The sequence below is a fragment of the Ixodes scapularis genome, unplaced genomic scaffold, assembly GCF_016920785.2.
Source record: "Ixodes scapularis isolate PalLabHiFi unplaced genomic scaffold, ASM1692078v2 PGA_scaffold6__148_contigs__length_123643588, whole genome shotgun sequence".
NCBI classification, from domain to species: domain Eukaryota; kingdom Metazoa; phylum Arthropoda; class Arachnida; order Ixodida; family Ixodidae; genus Ixodes; species Ixodes scapularis.
The window spans coordinates 121,655,524-121,676,298 of record NW_024609881.1 but is presented as its reverse complement, the minus strand read 5'-3'; the positions used below and the strand labels follow the sequence as shown (position 1 = coordinate 121,676,298).

General features: G+C 48.9%; 2 protein-coding genes across 3 annotated transcripts in view; one reads left to right on the top strand and one right to left on the bottom strand.

The window, feature by feature from the left end:
- LOC8023141 (transmembrane channel-like protein 5) overlaps positions 1–20,775 on the bottom strand; it is an 85,804-nt gene that overhangs the window by 64,403 nt on the left and 626 nt on the right. The window contains exon 2 of one of the 2 annotated variants that reach the window (XM_002399293.5): positions 15,571–19,896. The exons of the other annotated variant lie outside the window; for it this stretch is intronic. Coding sequence (XP_002399334.3) covers positions 17,661–19,896 — 2,236 coding nt within the window. The 3' untranslated portion in view covers positions 15,571–17,660. Of the gene's footprint in view, positions 1–15,570; positions 19,897–20,775 lie in introns of those variants that run through there. 2 annotated transcript variants of the gene reach the window in all.
- LOC8023143 (plancitoxin-1) lies at positions 201–10,844 on the top strand. Its single transcript, XM_029988538.3, has 7 exons — positions 201–624; positions 1,854–2,052; positions 2,447–2,525; positions 6,107–6,271; positions 7,049–7,246; positions 9,127–9,380; positions 10,095–10,844. The coding sequence occupies exons 1-7, from the start codon at positions 509–511 to the stop codon at positions 10,200–10,202; spliced, it is 1,119 nt and encodes a 372-aa protein (XP_029844398.2). The 5' UTR covers positions 201–508; the 3' UTR covers positions 10,203–10,844.

Below are 20,775 nucleotides of genomic sequence, written 5' to 3'. Positions count from 1 at the left end.
GCATTAACAGCTGCCGCTGTATCGTTTAATACAAAGTTTCAGAAAAAGTTTCAGAAAAATGAAAATCGATACGCCAAACTTCGCGGTCATTTAGACATTCAAATTTGGCGCGCTCGATGTCTATGCCAGATTGGTTAGCGATATCCATGACGTCACAAAGACTCTCTGCGCTCTGCATGGGATTTTTTTTGTCCTAATAAAGCATTTAATCACGAGTATTCAGATAGCATTGTTCTTGGCAATCGTTCATGGCTCGATAGCCTAAGTTATCGGTTCGCGGAAATGGGAAGCTACGAAGTAGTGCGGTAGTGCCAGGAGGGCGGGTAGCCAAACGAAGTGTGACAGTGGAGTGGTAGTGCCGTGATCATTATGATACTGTTTAAAATATCTCCTCAATGATAGCTATTTATCTTCCCGACTTGCGTAAAAGGCGTAGTGGGGCCCTGTTCGCGGCAGATAGGGATAGGTACTGTCTGAAGCCGCGGCCGCTTCGGTAACATTTCAAAAGATGACTCCGAAGATGGCCCTCGCTTTCTGCCTCGCGCTAGTGCTCGTTCTGGACTCGCTTCCCAACTTGGAAGCGGCGACATCGTGCAAGGACGAGCAGAACAACGACGTGGAATGGTAAGTTTGCTGCGCGAAGCAGTCTTCGCTTTCCGCGTCTGTTCGCTCGCAGTGTCCGCGCATCCCTGACAGAACTCAGTTCCCTCTGGTTTCCCTTAGCGAGAGCGCTTTCCTCACGAGAAAGGTAAATTTGGCCGACATATGCGGCACGCAAGGACATTCGTGCGCGTGGGAGCCGGAAAGCATGCTTCCCTGCAAGACGTCGGAGCGATCGGAGCGGCGTGATTGGTAGTTGTCGCAGTTCTCGCGCCTGCGCACTCGAGAGACAAAATAGCAGGGACACAACAAACGTTTTCGAATAACTGGTAAGTCAAGTCCGTCGAAAGCTACAGTTTAACAAGATCTCACTTTGTTTTTCCATATTGTCTGCGCAACAGGGCTCGGGTGCATAATTTTGAGAGTTAGTACCAAGCCAAGCCAACTTAATCCATAACTATGTTTCTCTCATTGAGGTAGGAAGCTTCTGGAGGCAACATGAAGCCACCAGAGGTGAAGACAGGGGAAGCTTCCGGTTTGCAGGGAGACGCCCCCACAATGGCCAAAAACAAACAAAACCGAAGTACCTATTGGGCAGAAAGGACATTTTTGGGGGCGTTCCCACTGACAACCTCTACTTCTGGCTCCACTTGGGATTATCTCGTTTAGCTGGATTGAGCCGGCATGTCACCTAGCTCCTCGTCTTTCTACCTCTATGGTTTCTCTGCTATTTCGCCCTTGATCAATAGGAGTGCAGAATGGCAGACCGCTTCTACACCGTCTGCTCCATCTGCTAAAGGTGAAGCAGATAGACGTGGTACAAGAACCAGTGGCGAATTCAGAGGGAGGCTGCGGATGTCCTGACCCCTCTCTTGAATACCACTTGTGTAAGATTTTAGGACTACGGAAAGGGGGGTGGGGGTTGTTTTTTTAAATGTTTTATATGCTGACCCCCCCCCCCCCCCCCCCCCCCCCCCTTTGGAAACACATGCATCCGTCCCTGAGAAGAACGTCTGTGGCATGTGTTTTGTTCCAACAGCCTGTTACAGTAATGAAAACTGGCAATGCCAACAATAGCTTACCGTAGCAGAAAAGTGTAGGGCAGTGTACTTCCGGTCGTATACCTAAATACACATACCAGAAGTATGTTGCCTTATACTTTTCTGCACCGGTGCAGGTAAATGAAACGAAGCGAAGGTTTGAGAGGAAAAAAAAAAGCCTTTTGAGAAAGGTCAGATCAACATGCTTTGCAGGTCTTTCATCTACAAGCTGCCCAAGAAGCCAAAGTCCAAGAAGTCCGAATACACGCCGACGGGGGACGAGTACGTGTATGTCGATTCCAACACTCCAACCTCCACGTCCTACTGGACCCTGTCCCCGAAATCCATCTTCCAAGATGGCAACCCCCTGGCCAACACAATACTGCCGCTCACCTCAAAGACAAAGCCCAAGGTGGGTTCTTTTACGTCTCGCCCAAGCTCGTTGAGACGCACTTCCTTACAACCGAGCTCTCGCAATCTGTTACGATGCGCTGGCACCATCTGTGAGGTGACCCTGGGACTGCGCATTTCACTAGAGCGAAGGTCCTGCAGTGTTTGCGAGATCGAATGTGCGTTCCATCTAGGAGAAATGGTATTTTATAACATTGTTGAGGGTTTTTCGAACCAAAACAGAAAAAATAAAGTAGGAAATAAAGGGAAATGCCAAAGTCTTCCACGGCTACCTGATAGATGGCCCCATTGTTTTCTCTCGTCGTAAGAGGTTTTGAGGCACACTGCCGTCACAAGTGTGTGCCTTTGGTCCAGTGGGGACGCTTCATCGTTGGTTTTGCACCATACCTTTGCAGGACCTCGTGTTTGCGGTCTACAACGACCAGGTCCCAGCGTCCAAGGACCTCAACAGGACCAGCAACGGCCATACCAAAGGTGATTGCATCGTTCCTACGTTATTGCGATGATAGCAATACGCAACATAAACTCGTTATGATAGACCTTGAGAGTGATCAGGATTTTTGTTTGTTGTAAAAGGAATATGCAAAATACTGATACTCGCTACAGACATTGAGGTAGATTACGACCGGAGACTGTTCTAACCAGCGATACTGAATGGATATTAGAAAAGAACTGGTTTGTTGAAACTTGTCAACTTTGAAAGCGAGTTGTTTTTGATTGAGCAAACGTCGATAATCGTCATCACTACGCTCTTTGGTTCATATGAGGCACCGAGCGGTGATGACTGCAGTTTACAAGATGGATGCCATTGCTACCGAACTACCAAAACCGCGTAATGTCCAAAATAATGAGTCCCGTCGAAGAGTCCACCATAATAGAATGGTGAACTACTTGCAAACTCCCTAATACAGTCCGTTGCTCAATGCCATAGACAGAAACTTTACAAATCGGTATGTTACAACTGAATGTCTGCTGTGACGAGGTTAATACTTAGTACATCTTTACTCACGAAGACAAAGTTAAGTTAGCAAACAAGTTGGTGTAAATTGAACGTAATTACAAAAAACCTCCTTGACCAGGGACACGACAAACACAGTCTAAACACAGCCAAAAATTTATCTGACAAGAAACAGTCTGAACACAAAGACAGGAAATGACAGAAAAAGAACACAAGACAAACGGTATATTCCACCAGCCACTTTGCATAACAACTCGACCAAACCATACAGATAATTTTTGGTTGGGTCTAGTTTTTGCGACCGGTGTTCTTTCTCTTGTTTTCAGACTGTATGCAGGAGGTTTCTCGTCAAATAAATTTTCCGCCGTGTTTGAGGCGTCGCATTTTGTCTCGACCCTAATTTTACCCTATGGTAGTCTCGGAGGTTTTTCGTAATCACATTCAAGCTTTGTTTTCTGCAGACACTCAGCATTCTGAGCAAGCTGCGGACTTGACATGTAAGGCATTGTTTCAGCTTCGATTGGTAGGAAGGACAGTTCGTTCTTGTAGATAAGGTCGCCGATCTACACATTGCACAAATCTTTGGCAGCTATCCGCCGAACGTCACGTGGAAGCTTCGTACGCTGGATTCGGTTTCAGCAATGCACTCGAGATTGCAGTGTCAGTTGCAATTGTGCTCTCGCTTTCCCTAATCAAAAAGGCTGGTGTGGAACTTTGACAATGAAACGACTATGGCTCATCTTATCATCAATGCAAGTTAACTCTGCATAGGTACGTTGTGGAGGATCTGCAGATCGGATGAAAGAGATAAGCGGCTCCTAGATGTGTCTGGTTGTTTGCCGACTGACGGAGCAATCTTCGACGCTCGATTACAGTCAGAGTTGTAAGTGCGAAGCCCAGGGGCTGCTCTATATGTCGACTTTCGGCACAAATCGAGCTTCAAGACTGAACTTGAACTTTGCGTTTTGTTGGCAAATCTGATATGCGACCGAGTTGCTGGGCGACTTAGTTTGTGGGACAGAAGAACATACCTAGCTGTTTCTTCACACCTGCACCATTGACTGCTACGGTCTCATAAAACCCCTGATAACTTCACTGTCATCCAATGGCAGTGACTAGAACTGACATTATTTTCTCTTTCTTGCGCGAGTCGAAACGTGGTGGTGTCGGTGTGCAAATAGCCCCTAACCACTTCTACTTCTGAACAAGATGGCAAGTTAGGCAGTATTTGCGAAATCAAATATACACGCTATACTCTGGAAACAGCCACTTATAGCACTGCCAGACTTAATTCACTCTTATAATAAAAGATTGACGAGTAAAAAATGAGGAAATGTGCCGGGGCTACCTAATAGATGGCACCACTGAGTTTGTTTTCAAACAAACACGGGCGAATAGAGTGGTACAAGCGGATTAGATGCTGTAAAACGACCCAGAAAATTCGGTGCCTGCACATGGAAAGCACAAACTTCCACTGAATGTGCGCTGAGCGAGTCAGAGTTTTACTGTGCGAAATTTCAAAGTGCAGTTCTCTACCTGTAAAAAAATGAGAGCAACAAACTTGCCAAAGTCAACGTCGAGTGTGTTTGCAGTTGACCGAGTTAGCGACACTATTAACTTGCGGCGCCATCTCCCGATAGGCGCAGCGAACAGACAACAGAGTGCGTCGTCTGCTCGCTGGTGTTAGATTTTATGCATCTTGTTTTCTAGGTTCTGCAATGTACATGCGGAAAAAAAGAAAAACAAGCTCTTGTGCACACGTGAGGCATGGGAACATACTTAAAAAAAAGCCTAGTAAAATAAACTAATTCGCTCCTTTTAAACGGGTCCCTATCGTTTCGTCAAAACTCGATTCGTAAATTACGTTTCGTGGACAACTTTTCATGGACGCACGTTCCATGGACACACGTTTCGTCGACACGAACGTTTCGTCGACGCTCGTTATGCGAATTGCACGCTGTAGGAATGTTTTGCCACGCGTGTATCACTGGGGTGCGCGCTAACCCTAACCCCGCCTGCGTTCACGTGGCTTAGCGGCAACAGTCTGCTGCAGCTTATTGCAAAAATGTTAACCCACCTGACCGACCTGTACACGCTGCTTTGCGGCGCCAGTCTCATGCAGCTTATTACAGAAAAAAAGATAATTTGAGCTGTCGATGAAGCGATTTGTCGATGAAACATCACGTGTCGATGAAACTTCATTCAATAAACTGCCACTGCTTTTAAACCACTGAGTGCAGTAAACAACAAAATAATGTGTGTAATGCTTCTTTCATTTTAAAATATTTAAAATAGCAAAAATGCCAATTCAAGGGGCTATCAAACGTTTCTTAAAGTTTTCATAAATATAAAAAGATATACATTCTAACCAAACCTAGACAGTTGCATTCTACATATTCTAAATGCATGCTGAATTTGTTAGTGATAGGACAGTATGAAGAGCAGAAATGTTTGTGCACAAACTGTGAAGATACCGCAAAATCACATAAAAAGAAAAACACGTTTGAATGCTACCATAGATGCGTAGCTATGCTCTTTCGCGGTGCAGAAAATAATATTTCGTTAATAAACTTCCGCGAGAAATTGAAGCCACAGAAGACTGCAAAGGAGAGGAGACGGCTAGGCCTACCTGTCAACGTAAATCTGGTGACGGGCGACGTCGCAACTTTAAGAACCACGCCGAGAAAAATTGCTCAAATTCATGCCATTTTGGGTCGCCTGGTGGTCTTCAAAGGCGTATTTGACTAATGTCGCGATCATAACCTGCACTAATTATTTTTATACGTCAAATATAAAGATTCGGAAATAATAGAACGCCATAAAACCCAAGATCACATTTTTTGCAAAATATTGCCATTTTTCGACCCGTGTCTCCCCTGAAGCCACAATCACACCGCTCATACATAATGCAAAAGCGCGGTGTTCGCTGCTTCGATGCGTTCTTCCGCAGAACGAGCGGTCACGCTAGAGGTGCGCGTCACCGTGCCGGGAGCGTGAGCTAGCTCGCACCTGTAGCTCTGGCTGCAGTCTCAACGTAAAAACTGTAGCTGACGTGTCGTGACGCGCGGGGTCGCCCCCCCCTCGGTTTCTTCCCCAGGACTCATCGTGTTTGACGAGCAGACGGGCGTCTGGATCGTCCACAGCGTGCCCAGGTTCCCGGAGCAGCTGCACTCCGGCCAGTACGTTTTCCCCGAGAACGCTCGTGAGAACGGACAGAGCATACTCTGCGTCACTTTCCCCACCAGCCAGCTTGAGACCATAGGCAAGCATCTTTTTTTATTTGCTACTCAACTTATCGGCCGCTTGTACAGAGGCAGCTATAACCATACGAACAACATATGTGTGACAAACAAGGCAATAACAAAAAACATACTACAACGCAAAAGAAACTGGCAGATCAGACATCGCTCGCGGCGCGCCGCTATACAAGCCCAAGAATAAGCGCGCGTAAAAGGATCGGCGCCGCGACGCACGCCAAAGGCACTAACGAAGACGTTGGAAAGATTGAGAGAAAACTGCAGAGAAACGCGGGATCCCCGGTCACATTATTTCTTGTACATTGACGTCGTCGGCATTGCTAATCGTAGTTCCCCGCCCCGTGTCTGCGTTACTTTGATAAAATTCCTTTGCATTTTCCTATGTACAGCGTGCTTAGTGACATGCATCGCGACTCTTTTTGCATACTGTCATCGGATCTCCCATTAGGTTAAAATGATTTTGTATAATGCCATAATTAGCCATATATTACCGTTAATATAAGGTTTAAATAAATAAGGCTCTAGTTTAAATTTCTGTATACAAATGCTTATTTAGGGGTATTGGTATAGTATTTCCTCACTTAAATTGTCTTAACTATTTTTCGGCACTCGAGACTGCGACAGGTCCCCAATCCGGCCCCTTAAGGCCCCTTCACATAGTACTGTCTATGACCGACTGAGGCAAGACCAGTTTTTAAGCCTCCTGTCAGTCTTTGGCTAGCACTAGACTAGGAGACGCCACACTTGAGCCAAGCCCCGACTCCGCGTGGCCTTCCCCGCAGCCAACCACCTGCGGCTGCAGTACCCCAACATCTACGACAGCTATGCACCGGAGGAGATGCTGAGTAGCCACCCGGCCCTGTCCCTGCTGCTGCAGAACAAGTTCATCAGGACGCCTCCCTGGGTGCTCATGGCCCCCCTCAAGGACGTCAAGAAGAACGCCTTCCTCAGCTTCGCCAAGCACGGGCGCCTGGACAAAGGTAAGCTCTCTGGGTGGGAATAAAGTCCTCCCCTCGCCTTTGGTTGGAAGTGGCGCCACCAGATGGCTGCTCGATATGCGGCTAATGGTGGCCTGTCACGGGCCCACTTTCCCACACTTCTCTGTGGGAGACACGCTTGTTTTTGAAGTCATATTTTGGATGTGCTCTGTTGTGTAAAACTTGGCACTTGCGCTACGCGCGTTGCTTAGACGTGTATTCGTCATACTAGTTTTGTGCCTCAACTGCGGCAAGAACAGTTTTATTAACGCATTCAAGTGGAGAGATTTCTGGCACAACGTCAAGGCCGGAGCAGACGCACCGAGCAGAAAGCGCACGCTTTCCGCTCGGTGTGTACGCTGCGCAGGGGTGCCATGGCAATGACATACTTTTTGGGGGTTTGTTTATCTCTTTTCTCCTCAGTTGCACCGTCTGGCCGGCAGAGATGCCATCAGTATGAACCACTGGGGGCATGCCAATAACTTTGTCTGGTCGATCGTGTCACAGCGTTTGCCATGCTGTGTGTCCACACCTATGTCCAGTAATCCCTCGTTATAACGAAATTGCTTTTTTCAAATTATCACTTTTATCGAAGTTCAACGTGGTCCCAACTGAAATGCACACATTTTGAACCAGATTATTCTAAGTGTACCGGCGGCCAACCACGCTTATTACGGAAGGCCGAGGTGCCCAAAGCATGCAAGCCTACGCGGAGGCGCATGGAGACCCTTGTGTTCCCTCCCCCTTCTCTCCCGAGGCAAATGGTAAACTGGGAAAACGGCAAACAAGAAAACTGAGCAAACCTGTTATGGAGGGCAGAACGTGTAGAGCGCCATTTCCGAAGCCGAAGCGGCCAGGGAGCAGTGTCCACGTTCCGAAACTACTCGTTACGCCTGCAGCCGACGCTGCCCAACTCCTATCGGAATCGAGTCAAAGAAGCGATGGAGCTCAAAGGAGAACATCCCTTTGGGAGCCCCCGATGCGCGCGCCTTGTACGCTCGTGTACGCCGCGCGCGCCCGAGCGGGCGTGCTTGTGGCATACACGTGCGTCGTATGGGAAAGTGAGTGTTTACCAAAAGTCGCTTAAATCTGCGACGCTGAGAAAAGTGGCCCTGCTAAGTCCAAAATCGTCAAAGAATTTAACGTTCTAGCGTCGGCCGTTCGACAACACTGTCGAGAAGTTTCTCAAGCAAGAAAAAGCGTGCCCGCGACCCGAAGATAAAGGAATGCCGAATGCTTTGCGCACGTCGGATTGCCTCTCGCGAGCATGCTTGCCGAGCCGGCGCATGATTCCCAGAGCTGCAATGATCTCTACAGGAGTGTGTGAAAACATGTTGGCAAAGCCACCGAGGATAACTTTGATTTGATCGTGCTTGTCGATGCGGATGTTGCCATTGTTGCTCCTGCCATGGATGCTGCGATCGTAAACCTTGCGTGCGTCCAGGGTAGACACGAAGCGACGTCCGATAGGTACCTTGGGAAACGCCGACTGTGGAGATGCGAAACATCTTATGGGTGCTTCGAAACAAAGTGGAGTGCAGCGGCAGTGACAGTGTTCTTGCGATGCTTGGAGCAGTTCGAGGAGAACTGATGCCCAGATAAAATTTTCGGCAGACGTCACTTATTAATTTTTTTACTTGGTAAAGCTGCCGCGAGTTGTTCATAACCAAGGTTTGTTCAATTAAATATGTGGTCAGATTGTTTCGCAGTGTTCCCATCCACTTTCAAGGCTGCCGTCGCTTTTTTCCGGCTCTCTTTTTTATTGAATTACTGCTTATATAAAATATTTTTGCCGTCCTATTGACTTAGTTATAATGAGAGATTACTGCATATCCTAAAACGTGGCCGTGGCTAACACCCTGTCACCCTCACCGTTTCGACAGACGTGTATTCCGACGTGGTTGCCAGCAGCCTGGAGACGAGTCTGCTGGCGTCGACGTGGCGCAACGGCCCCGGTGGTCGTCTGCCGGCTGAGTGCGACAAGCCGTTCACGGTGACCAACGTGGACGGCATCCGGTTCCCGCTCGGGCGCACCAACCAGTCCCTGGCCTTCTCCAACACGGAGGACCATAGCAAGTGGGCCATCTCGATGCAAGGGGCCAAGGGCTACGTCTGCATCGGGTCCCTCAACCGCATGGTGAGGACGCGGCCGCCGTTATTGGCTCAGTGGATCACTCGGATTGGTTCTGATGAATCCGCAAGTTGCACCTTCTCGCCGAGAAGACGCAGTTAGATCGCGTCATGTGAGCACGAGCCCAAACAATGCGGCCCTATTGTCACGTTGTGACTAAGAAACATTTGCATCATGTCAGCAATTGTGTACGAGCCACTACGCAAATGCCAGTCTAGGCATCGATTGTGACGAGCCCGAATCAAATGCTTACGCAGTCCTCGTGCCCACCGTATGAGCTGCATGTAAAGGTCATCACCGTGGGAATCGCAAAGCTTAATGATAAAATCCTGGATCGTTGAAAACGCCAACAGTGCAGTCCCCATAATTTTGTCATCAAGTTTTGTGAGAGAGACTGTAAGAAAATGCTCACTTTTATCCTAGAAATTATGCGGCAATGAAGAAACCTCTCGGTCAGTGGTGTTGTGTGCGAGTGTATTCGAGTTCCATTAATGTCAGTAATGCTCGTGCAGAGTGAGAAACGTTCCTACCCAATACCATTGCACGGCCCTTTTAAAGATAACCTTTGTCGTCGGAGACCAAAACCACAAACTGGAAAATGTAGCGAACGCGTTAAGCTCTTGGGGTCACCGCAGCCGGCAAAACAGTAATGCAGAGACGGACCTCGTTGAGGACATGCCCGATCAGGCTAACGCACTCTTTCCGTGTCTTTGTCCACAGAAATCTCAGTTCCGCAGGGGCGGGGAGACCCTTTGCTTCCGGAGCCCCGTGATCTATAAGCTCCTGTATAGGACTGTGACGTCTGTCGACGAATGCCCCGACGCGTGACTCCGACGTGCCATCCTCACGAGCTATCTCCACTCACCGCTTACGACGACGCCCGTACCATCTCGAAGATGACTTCGGACCACTTGACGTGCCTTCGCAACGACCGGCGACTTCAGAAGTCGATTCTGTTTCCTACAGTCACAACTTGCTGATCAAATCGGCCAAAGAACAAGCTAAAAAGAATGCCAAGAACTGTTAGATTGTTTTAGTTCGAGAGGTCCCAATGCATTTCAGTTTGCAAAAGGATGCAATGAATTGGTGCCTGGCAGTTGATGATCAACACACTTCAGCGTTGGCAGATGTAGAAGCTCTTACGTTCGTTATATTGCTGCGGACGAGAAAAGATTGTGCCAAAACTATTTTTGTAGAACCGTTTATTTTTTCTGTCTTGTTTCTGTTACACTGGTGTATTTTGCTTTTTTTTTTTTCCAAGCCAGAAAATACTTTGTTATATGGAATTGAGAACCATTCCACGCTGTTTATGTATATGACAGCCTTGAATTTTACCAGCTTTTATATTTTCTCCTCAACTTCTTAGAAGTGTACGAGCAAACAAATGTGAAAAACTCTTTAGTGCGATTCCCATGTACAATTTGAAGATACTATACATCCTGAGATACATTAAAGCATGATTACCCCAAATGGTTTCAATCCCTTCATAACCCCAGAACCATAAGCAGCACGATGTAAATTTCGGTGGCAATTTGTAGGGGTCCCGAGAAGATTGTTCTTGTTTTAAGTGGCAACGGGGCAGCAGTCGGTGCTGTCTCCCTGCCCGTGATGCAACGACTCCCGCTCATACTACTGCTTGATTGCCATTCCACATGCAGTGAGACTCCACAAGTCGCCATTTCCGAGGCAGGCGAATTGTTCCCACATAGCCATCCATGCGACCAATTCGACCTAGACCTCCTTATCTCCATTCCATCTTTGTATTGGGCAAAACGTGTTCTGCAGCCCGTGCAAGCACGACCCTCACCTTTAAAACCACCCTCCTTGTATTGGTTCCAACGTGTCAATCTCTCGTGTTTGCTTAGGACCGAGTTCTTGCGACCTCTTACGATGAGAGAACATGCTGGCGCCATCTACGAGGTTACCTCTGAACTTCATTTTACCAGACTCGAGCGAAGGTTTTGCGGTATTTGCGAGATTGAATGTACATATTGCCTATGGGAAAGGGTCGTTTATAACATTGCCAAAAGTTTTTAGAGACAAGAAAGAGAAAATGATGGGCGAAAAAAAAGAAAGAAAATATGTGGAAACTGCAAGTGTTCCACGGCTACCCGACAGATGCGCAGGTGCATTCTCTCGTCCTAAGGTGCACTAAATCTGCTCATCTACTCGTACGCTGCCCGGGCAGACGACGGGTAAAGGGAAACCACCGTCGCACATCACTCGCACACCACCCAGCAGACACGTAATAAACTTGCGCCGTCCACTCCGAGTTCAAAAACTGCGGAGCTTTGGGCCATCTTGCCAGTCATTCAATCTCGGTTACATCACCGTGCCAGGCAGTTGCGTGTTTTCACCGACTCCCCAAGAGGCGGTGCACAGATGCACCTGTTTGACTGGTTGCAATGGGACAGTTCGGGAGCTCTGGTTGCTATGCAAGGTGCAAGGGATTCAACTCCCATGGGGTGCCGAATAGTAGTGGCGTAAATACCCTGCCACGCTGACGTATCGGGCAACAAGGGGGACGAATGCAGCTGCGAGGGATGCATTATATACCTTCGAACCCTCACAAGGCTGCGTTTGCCCCTCTGAACCCAGTCCACCTCGGGTCTTTATAGACCCTTTAGAATGCAGGAAGGCCGCACGACTCACCAGGAAAGCGCGACTCGCTGCTTTTCTTCCTTTGGGGGAGTGTCCTATCCCATCTGGTTATACTATCATAATATCTTGAGATGTCTCACCTCCAAAAGATAGCCCAACCCAATTTTTGGTCCGATTTGCTATTTTTCGTAAAAATGCCGAAATGCAGCCCACTTCTAGTAATTGCAGAGTTCTGGCCAATGGTGACCTTGGCAGAAATGGCATTATTCAGGCAAGACGGGAGATAAGGGAACATTGCCGACTGGGAAGGACACTCGTCGGAGAATCTAAAACTAGCATTTTTTTACTTTCCCCGATTGCACACCGAAAGTTAGCCCACTCCTTATTTTCACCAGACTTGCTTTAGACCTTAGGTGGGCTATTTCGCGGTATATTACGGTAGATGGGAAAGGATAACCTCCGCAAGCTCTAAACACAAACGGCATTAACACCAATCTGGATGGCCAAATTTCACCACCCTTCTTCTCCGGATGGTGTAGGCGCTAGCCCGCTCTCTCTCCTATGCTGAGTGCCGGCGATGTGCCCTCATATCGTCCGGGACTGCCCTAAGCACTCCGCATATAGGACCACATACCTAAACCCAACTCCACCGAGCTACCGGCCTTGGACTTAGGGGACACCGACGGGTATTTATGCTCGCCAAAGTTTTTACAGCGAAGCTGTTAAGGGCTAGCTTTTCTAGTTTCATGTCCGTGGACAAATAAATCTCGACACAAAACTCTGGACAGCCACCACCATCTATGAGCGACGGTGGCAACCAGACAACAGACTTGCCGGTTGTCTGGTTGCCGCCGTAGCTCGTAGATGGCGGCAACCTTTCTAGCTTTTCCACTCTGGTTTTCACCAGAGTGAAAAGGCTGAACTTCTCTAGGTGTTGTCCTAGAAGTCGTACTCGAGGTCGTCCCAGAAGTCGTCCTTGAGGTCGTCCTAGATGTTGTCCTCGAGGTCGTCCTAGAAGTCCCAGATGTTATCCTTGAAGTCGTCCGAGACGTCGTCCCTGAGGTCTTCCTAGGCGTCATCCTTGAGGTCGTAGTAGGCATTGTCCTCGAGGTCGTCCTCTAGGTGTCGTCCTTGAGGTTGTCCAAGAAGTCCTTGAGGTTGTCCCACCATAGCACAGCTCCGCTGGTCTTCCTTCTTCACCAGAGTGGAAAGGCTGAAAGTTTATTTGTTCATGACATATGAGAGCCCAACTACCCAGAACACAGTGTGCCCGAAAACCCCTGACCGAGAACTGGCCGGTTTGAGTCGCACTTGTTCTCTTCTTTGTGGTCACGTGCCGCCGTTTTCTATGGTTTAGATGCAACCACCAAAGATCATCAAAGTCGTGGGTCATCGAAACCACACACTCAATACTAGAAATGGACAAAAAATATACCTATTTTTATGGCTTCTAAAAAACTGCAAATACATTGATTAAAAAAAAAAGTTGCACAGTCATGACTTTTGGTATCTTCCCCCTCCTCTATATATCTTCTTCCTCCCCCACCCAGTTTCGGTTTCGAGCAGTTGCGTTTTTTTATTATTCTAAAAATATGACACTGTAGCAAATGATGGACTGGGTAGTCTTCAGACACCATAAAAAATCGCCTGGCAAGAAATAAACAAAAAAAAATGGTGGGGTGTCAGTGTTTTTTTAAGCAGACTGGACATGTCCTAACCCCACAAAGCAGTCCAATCACTGGAAACATTTTTGACTCGCTGCTTGCATTCGTGCGGGCAGCGAGCCTTCCCTTGTACATGTAACTCTCTCTTCCATTCTATATCTTTCTCTCTCTTTGCTCCATCTCCCCACGCCACCTTTTCAGATGACTTAAGTCAAGCGACACGGCGGTTCATTTCAGTTTTATGTGAAAACATTTCAACATGGGATTTTAAGAGGTTGTGGTCCATCACGAAAATATACAAGTGCTTCCTTGTCTGTGTATATGGTTGCAAGTGTAAGCGGTTGCAAGTGTGTGAAGCAGCCTTGTTGCGTCGGTTTGGAAAACACTTCTTGGTTGCCAGTTCCACAAATTTAGGACAAAGACGAGGATCTTTGATCGTGCCGAAGCACTTGAGCACCCACAGTGAAATGCCCAACAATGATACCCATCAAAAGAAAAAGAAAGAGCGACAACAGTGTTAGATTATTTAGGCGAAAAGTCCAACATCTTGGTGCGATAATCATTTTTGGTTACCTATATTGCTGCATACCCATGTTTCAGAGTAGCTGACAAAGCCTGTTGTAGATACTCGACCCAATTGGTATCTGAACTGGTTAGATCCCTTCAGCTGGCCCCCAATTTCTTCCTGGCTCATGTTATCGTACACCTGAAATGTGTAACTATATATCTGAAAACCCCCGTCGCCAGCTTTCCAACACATTTGCACATTGTAGTGTAGGGACTCTGACAAAAGAAAATATGTATAGGGTGCCCCAAGCCAACCTTCTGCTGTAAAATGAGCCGAAAAAATCGGTGCCTGCACATGGAAATTTCAAACTTTCACCAAACGTGCACTGAGCAGGGCAGTTTTACCGCGTGAATGTTCAAGGCGCAGTTTTCTTCCTGTTAAAAATCAAAGCAAAAAACTTCCCAGTCAAGGTTGGGCACATTTGCAGACGGAAGAGTCCCGAAGCTATTTACTTGTGGCGCCATCTCCCAATAGGCGTAGCGAGCGGACAGCAGAGTGCGTTGTCCGCTTACTACACCTATTGGTAGATGGTGCCACGAGTAAATTGTGTCGCCGACTCGGTTTTCTGCGAACGAGCCCAACCTTAAGTTTGGCAAGTTTTCTTGTTTGCTCTCATTTTTTTACAAAAAAAAACTGCCCTTTAAAATTTCATACGGCAAAACTGACCTAATTGGTGCATGTTCGGTGAAAGTTTTAAGTACAGGCACCGATTTTTCCGGCTCGTTTTACAGCGTCGGATCCGCGTGTGCGACCGAAAGTGGATTTGTTTGCCAATGTTGAAGGGTTCCGATCCCCCTCCTTAAACTTCAAGAGGCAATTGATCTTACCGATCAGCTCTAGTTGCAGTTGTCACAGTCCTAATCCAACTTCACTTCCCCTTTTGGCTTTTAAGTTTCCTTATCCACTTCTCTCTCCCTTTTCTCAATTTACCTTATTCATTGATCGATTCATCCTTCGTATTTGACCCAGAAAAGCAGTTGCTAAGTGCATCACTCTCATCCGCTGCACATCACCGATTAGTCTCCTCCCCATCTAGCATATTTAGTAATACTGAGGTTACTTATTATTATTAAAAAGTAAAGCTGGTGAACAGCTCCTTTTTCAAAGCAGGCTCCCAGACAAGGGAAATAAAATTGCACTAAACAGAAACGATCCCATGAAGGTTAAGTGTCATTTCTGAACTATCTGACAGCTGCATGTGGTGCATGATTAAGCATAAAGGCACGAAAGCCCCCGACTTTATACAAATTTGAGACATCTAGGCAAGCATTTGAAAGGGGGGGTCCTTGTAACAAAGGTCAAAAGGACTGAAACAAAGCTATAATGGAACTACAGAATCAAGGTAAAAAAGAAATGGAAAATAAACTGAGTAAATTTGGCCTTTATTTTATAAAAGAGGCCAAACAAACGCCATCACCGTTCATACATAAAGGTGGTTACACCACAACATCTGTAGAGAATTCCCCAAACAAATGCTTCAAGAGATTCGGAACAAGGAAACAAATAAAAATAAATAAAGGTGCAAGGCAACGTGTCATACCAAACAGTTTTAGACAAGTTTCTGTAAAGTGCCCAAAATGCGGGACATTGTAGGGTAGGACACAAAACGCAAGCTTACCGTTTACGTCGGTGTCGAACTTGTTCTTTAACTTGCATTTCTAATACGTTTCTAATTTTGCCTGCACCCCAGTTGACCGTCGTGAAGGTGAGGACGTTCTACGCCCCTAATCTCACTGTTCATACACAAGCGCGCTTGCTCACCGGAACGACGGGCGGTGCGTGGCTGTTTTGTAAAGAGCGCACACACTGTCCTACAGATGGCGCCCCTGCCTCGACTTGACGTCAAAAACACGGGCTGGCATGTAGCTATTGTCACTGTTGAGATGTCAAGAGCCCTCTTGGCATAGTTTGCACATTTCCCGAGGTACAGTGGCAGACGACGCCGAAGAAGTGCGTGACTTGTAAAGGTGTGAAGCCGCATGCCAGCAAAGAGAAAAACCACCCCATGCGAAGGCAACCGGTTGCGAGAAAAAAGTGACTTCCGTCACCGACTGTCCACTCAATCTTCCGAGCAGTCGCGATGAAACTAGGCAAATCGGTCGCGACGTTTGCATAATGTCTGAGCTCAGTTGTTGCTGCAATTCCCCAATTCAAAGCTTTCACGGTGTGCTCACGCCAACGGTTGATCAACACTGCCAGCAGATCTGCCAAAAAGACTGCTTCCGTTAGGTCTACGTGCAGTGTCAGCTGTGTGTTTGCCTAGTAGACCGAACTCGACCATTTACAAGGGGCAGGCAATGACACAAAATTATCAACCTGCACATATCTTGAGCATCATTTAACAGAACCAGAGTCCTTCAATATGCTACTGGTCATAAAACTTAGGTCAAAGTTTGGTACAGGGTCAACAGGTGCCACTAAAGTTGCTACTGTTCCAGAGGGGGCACTTTTGTTTGGTCACCCCCCTCTCAATGAGCCATTCCAGGTTCGCAATGACGGGTAGTTTTCACAAAACAATTTCTCGTATACCGACATTTTGCTATGTATCTAACTGATCATTGTGTGCAAGCCCCACTCATTCTTTATTGATCTCTAATAAAAGAACTTACAAATAGCTTTTTTTCATTTGTTTTCAACAAAGCGATGCTTTGCAAGCAATAAAAGAGCCAGGCAGCCGACTGTACTGGTTCGCAGTGCCTCTACTCTATTAAGCACTCCCATAGCATTACGGAGAAGCTTCGAGACCAGTAGCACATTGTAGAACAGGTAAAACTGTAAGACAGCGTCGTTGTCCTCTACAGACAACTTACGTCGTGAAAACTAGCAGATTTCAATGAACTCTGATCAAGCTTTGATGGGATGACTGGGCACAAAAACGACACCACAACCATCCTGGGCGAGTCATCTACTTCTATCCGACGTGCAGTCTGCCTAAAGGGGCATGCCTTTGTCGACCATTTTACAAGTTTGTCTAGGACTACCAATTGCAAGGCCTTCTAAAAGCGGTGGCAGACGTTGAGCTTCTTTAGGATATTGTCTGCTATGCAACAATCAGTCTCGACGTTGCCAGCCGCACCTTATTGTTTTAGAGGATTTGCGAGGAGACTCTTGACATGGTGGCCAAAAGGCATCGGTGAGGTTCCCGTTACAGTTCTCGACGTGCAAAAGTAGTTCTATGGGAAACCACAAACGGAAAATCACTCGTCAACGATGGTCTCTTACCGTCGGCAGCTAGGTGAGACTCTGGAATGCCTACGATGATGGCACCAGATATGGCTTATGTTGCAATATTCCGACGCAAGGATGTCGAACGTTCCTTCTCACTGCATTCACAATTCAATTTAAGAAACAAAAGGGAGGAGGTACTACTCTAAGAGTGCAAATTTCCTCCTCTTTGCTCAGCGAAACAACGCAACTAGACCGGCCGCGCAGATGGCGCAAAATTATATAACCCTAGAGGCAGCGCTTCTTCCGAGGCACAACAGACTCCTGTTTCGGCTCCGGCTCAATGTCGGCTACCTTAAGGTACTGCCGGACGTGCAGCCAGTTGTCCAGGCCGATCCGGTCGAACTGGACCTGCCCGTTCCGGACGCACACCACGGCCTCCTTGACTATGCCGACCGCCACGAAGAAGTGCTCGTCCAAAAAGCGCTGGGCGCCCCTCACCCTCTCCCTCGCTTCCTCCTCAGTCTCGCCCATCGCCTTCTGCACCTCCTTGACCAGAGCCAGGGTCTTGGAGACCCGCTCAAAAGCCTCCGCGTAAACCCTGCCGCGCGACCCCGTCACAAACTGTGTGGCACGGTGCAGCGTGGACAGGTTGCGCCGCATCACCTCTTGCACCGCGAACTGGAACATCTGGGTGTCGTAGCGCAGCCCCTGCTTGATGCTGACCTTCAGCAGGCTGTGGTTGGCCCGGAGCCTTTGCGGAAGCTGGTTCAGCGTGGGGCAGCCCCGGTAGTCCGAGGGCTGCAGGTGCAGCTCGTTCAGCACATCATTTGTCTGCACAATGCCAAAGAGCTGCTCGATCTCGGCCGCCCCGAAGGTCCAGTTCTTCAGTGTCAACCGGGATATGCTCCGGTTCAGTGTCAGCCCATCCAAGAGGTAGCGCGTGGCGTCCACATCCACAAAGAATGTAAGATTCACCTCCCGCAGAGTCTTCGTGGACGCCAGAAAGGGTGCAAGGAGGCCGGCGTCCTTGCACTCAACTGTCCCGTCCAGCCGGATGTTGAGCTCGCGGAGCTGGTCGTAGCGGACCAACTGTTGGAGCGACTCCGCAGGCAGCCCGCTCTTGGCTGTCTGCGGGGCGTAGCTCAGGTGGCGCAGCCTCACGCAGTTCTTGGCGCTCGCCACGAACACCCGGGGGTCCTCGAACTCTGCTCTGAACCTCACCCTCCCATCCGTCCCCGTCTCGCAGAGAAGTGTGCACAGGTCGCTCAGCGACGCGCTGTCCACCTTCTCGAAAGTGACACGCTTCAGCGACTCGTTCAGCGCGAGGGCCCGCAGGAAGTCTTCATAGTCGGAGACCTCCACGTCGGACAGGCCGAGAAACAGGCTCTCCAGAGTTTTGTTCTTGCGGATGGCCGCCGCAAAGAGCGCCAGACACACGCCCTTGCCGCCCGCAAACGCCAGTTCCCGGAGACCAGTGTCCTTCTTCACCAGCTTGGCAAGGGGGATCCCGCTGACCTCCCAGTCTGCAACGTAGCACCGCACCTCGAGGCACCTCAGCGTCCGATGCCTCGCGACCGTCCGTGCCAAGAGGTCCACTGTCCGCTCTTTGAGCGCGAAGCCCTTCAGGCGTAGTTCTTCGATGCTGCAGTTGGAGGACAGCCCTGCGAAGAGGACCTTCAGCTCCTTCATCTTGAGGCAGACGGCCTGCCAGAGACACAGCCGCTTCAGCGTCGCGCTCTGCGCTACAAACTCCGCGAGGGCCGCGCCGCCTTCCGGCTCTAGGAAGTAGTCCTCGACGTCGAGCGACGAGAGGGCGGGGCTGCTCTTCAGCGCCGCTATCAGCAGCCCCGCGTCGCATGGCATCATGCGAACCCCGGACAGCGTGAGGCTCCTCAGCGCCGACAGCTTCTCCAGGGCGCCGCCCAGATGTCCCACGCTGCCCTGGATCGGGAACACATCGCAGAGCTCGACCGTCTCCAGCGCGGTCAGCGTGCCAACGGCGCCAACCAAGTCTGTGAATGCCTCGTTGCTCAGCGTGCAGCCCGAGAGCCCCAGCTTCCGCGTGCCCATGTTGAGACGGAGGGCGTCGCAGAGCAGGCGCTGGGGGTGCTTCGGCAGCGTGGACCAGGGTAGCATGGTCCAGGGGAGAGTCAGCGTGCTGATGCAGCGGTGCTCCTTCAGCAGCCAGTGCAGCAGGATCCAGGCACGGTGGTCCGTGCAGCGGAAGGCGTCGATCACGGTGCCCGGCTGAAGCGGCACCAGCCCGAGGTTGCCAGGTGCCACCTCCTTCAGCTCCATGCCCACTGTCTGGAGGAACTCGTTGAAGACCGACAGCTTGCGTGTGATGTCACAAAGGTCTGCTTCTCCGTGCGTGCAGGCCGCAAAGAACCGCTCCTGCTTGTCGCGGGTGCTCAAGGTGAAGAAGAACACATTCATCTCCCTGGTTGTCGACATTCCCGGACACAGGTGATTGACGTAGCTGGTGTACTTGCGCAACTTCCAGAGGTCGTTGCACGTCATGCTGCAAAGAGACGGTCGACGACCGCACGAGCTGTATTCCCAGACTTGGAGGTCAGTTTCTCTGGCCGAGTTCCCTCAAATTACAGTAGCACGTCTTTTCCTGTCCGTGTGGATGGCTATATATTGCTATTCTCTCGTGAATAAACCCAGCAGCACTTGAGATTTTGTGGTGTCTTGTCCATTATTTTATTTCACTGTCTCTCCGGGTTAAGATTACAATCTTTCCTAACCAGCTCATCCGCATACTTTGGTTTCTTGCAACACTTAAATTGTTTATTCAGTTATTATCTACCAAAAGCTCCAAGGTTCAAATGCACATTGTCAAAACACGCACATGGCGAATTTTGAAGATAAAAGAAAGTGGACGATTTCGGAAACGCGCGCCAGTACCACTAGTGTGCATCCCTAAGGGGGATCAGTTGCCGAGTGGGCTAGCGCTCGCCGCTCATCAGCTTGGAGCACATGAAGCGAACGCTCGCGCTGCAGAACCCAGGGATCCTGGGTTCAATCCCCACCTTTGCCCGTTTCGATCTGGATGAGCATCGTACCGGCGTGCAGTTGTGTATCACTACTGCATGGTGCACGTTAAAGACCCAACGCTAGCGGTTGTACTGCACTGGCCAAATTGCTCAACTGCAAGTTGAGAGACAAGTCGCCAGTCGAGGCAGACTAACTTCCGGCTGTGTAAACATACACATAAGCACGCAGTGTGCATTCCAGAGAATCGAGAGAGACTTGAGGTTGCTCCTACCCTAAAGCCAAGCCATGCCAAGCTAAATCTTGTAAATCAGGAGGCACGAGCTACCACCGGTTATAAAGGGTACAGCCATACTATTTTGTTCGAAATGTGTAGCTGACTGTGAAATAGCGGTTACCTACT

What these genes read in the sequence shown, in the direction of transcription:
- LOC8023143 (XM_029988538.3), top strand. Translation starts at nt 509, where the DNA reads ATGACTCCGAAGATGGCCCTCGCTTTCTGCCTCGCGCTAGTGCTCGTT. An exon ending in CCTCAAAGACAAAGCCCAAG is followed by an intron (nt 2,053 to 2,446) that starts GTGGGTTCTTTT and finishes ATACCTTTGCAG; the next exon opens with GACCTCGTGTTTGCGGTCTA. An exon ending in CAGCAACGGCCATACCAAAG is followed by an intron (nt 2,526 to 6,106) that starts GTGATTGCATCG and finishes TTTCTTCCCCAG; the next exon opens with GACTCATCGTGTTTGACGAG.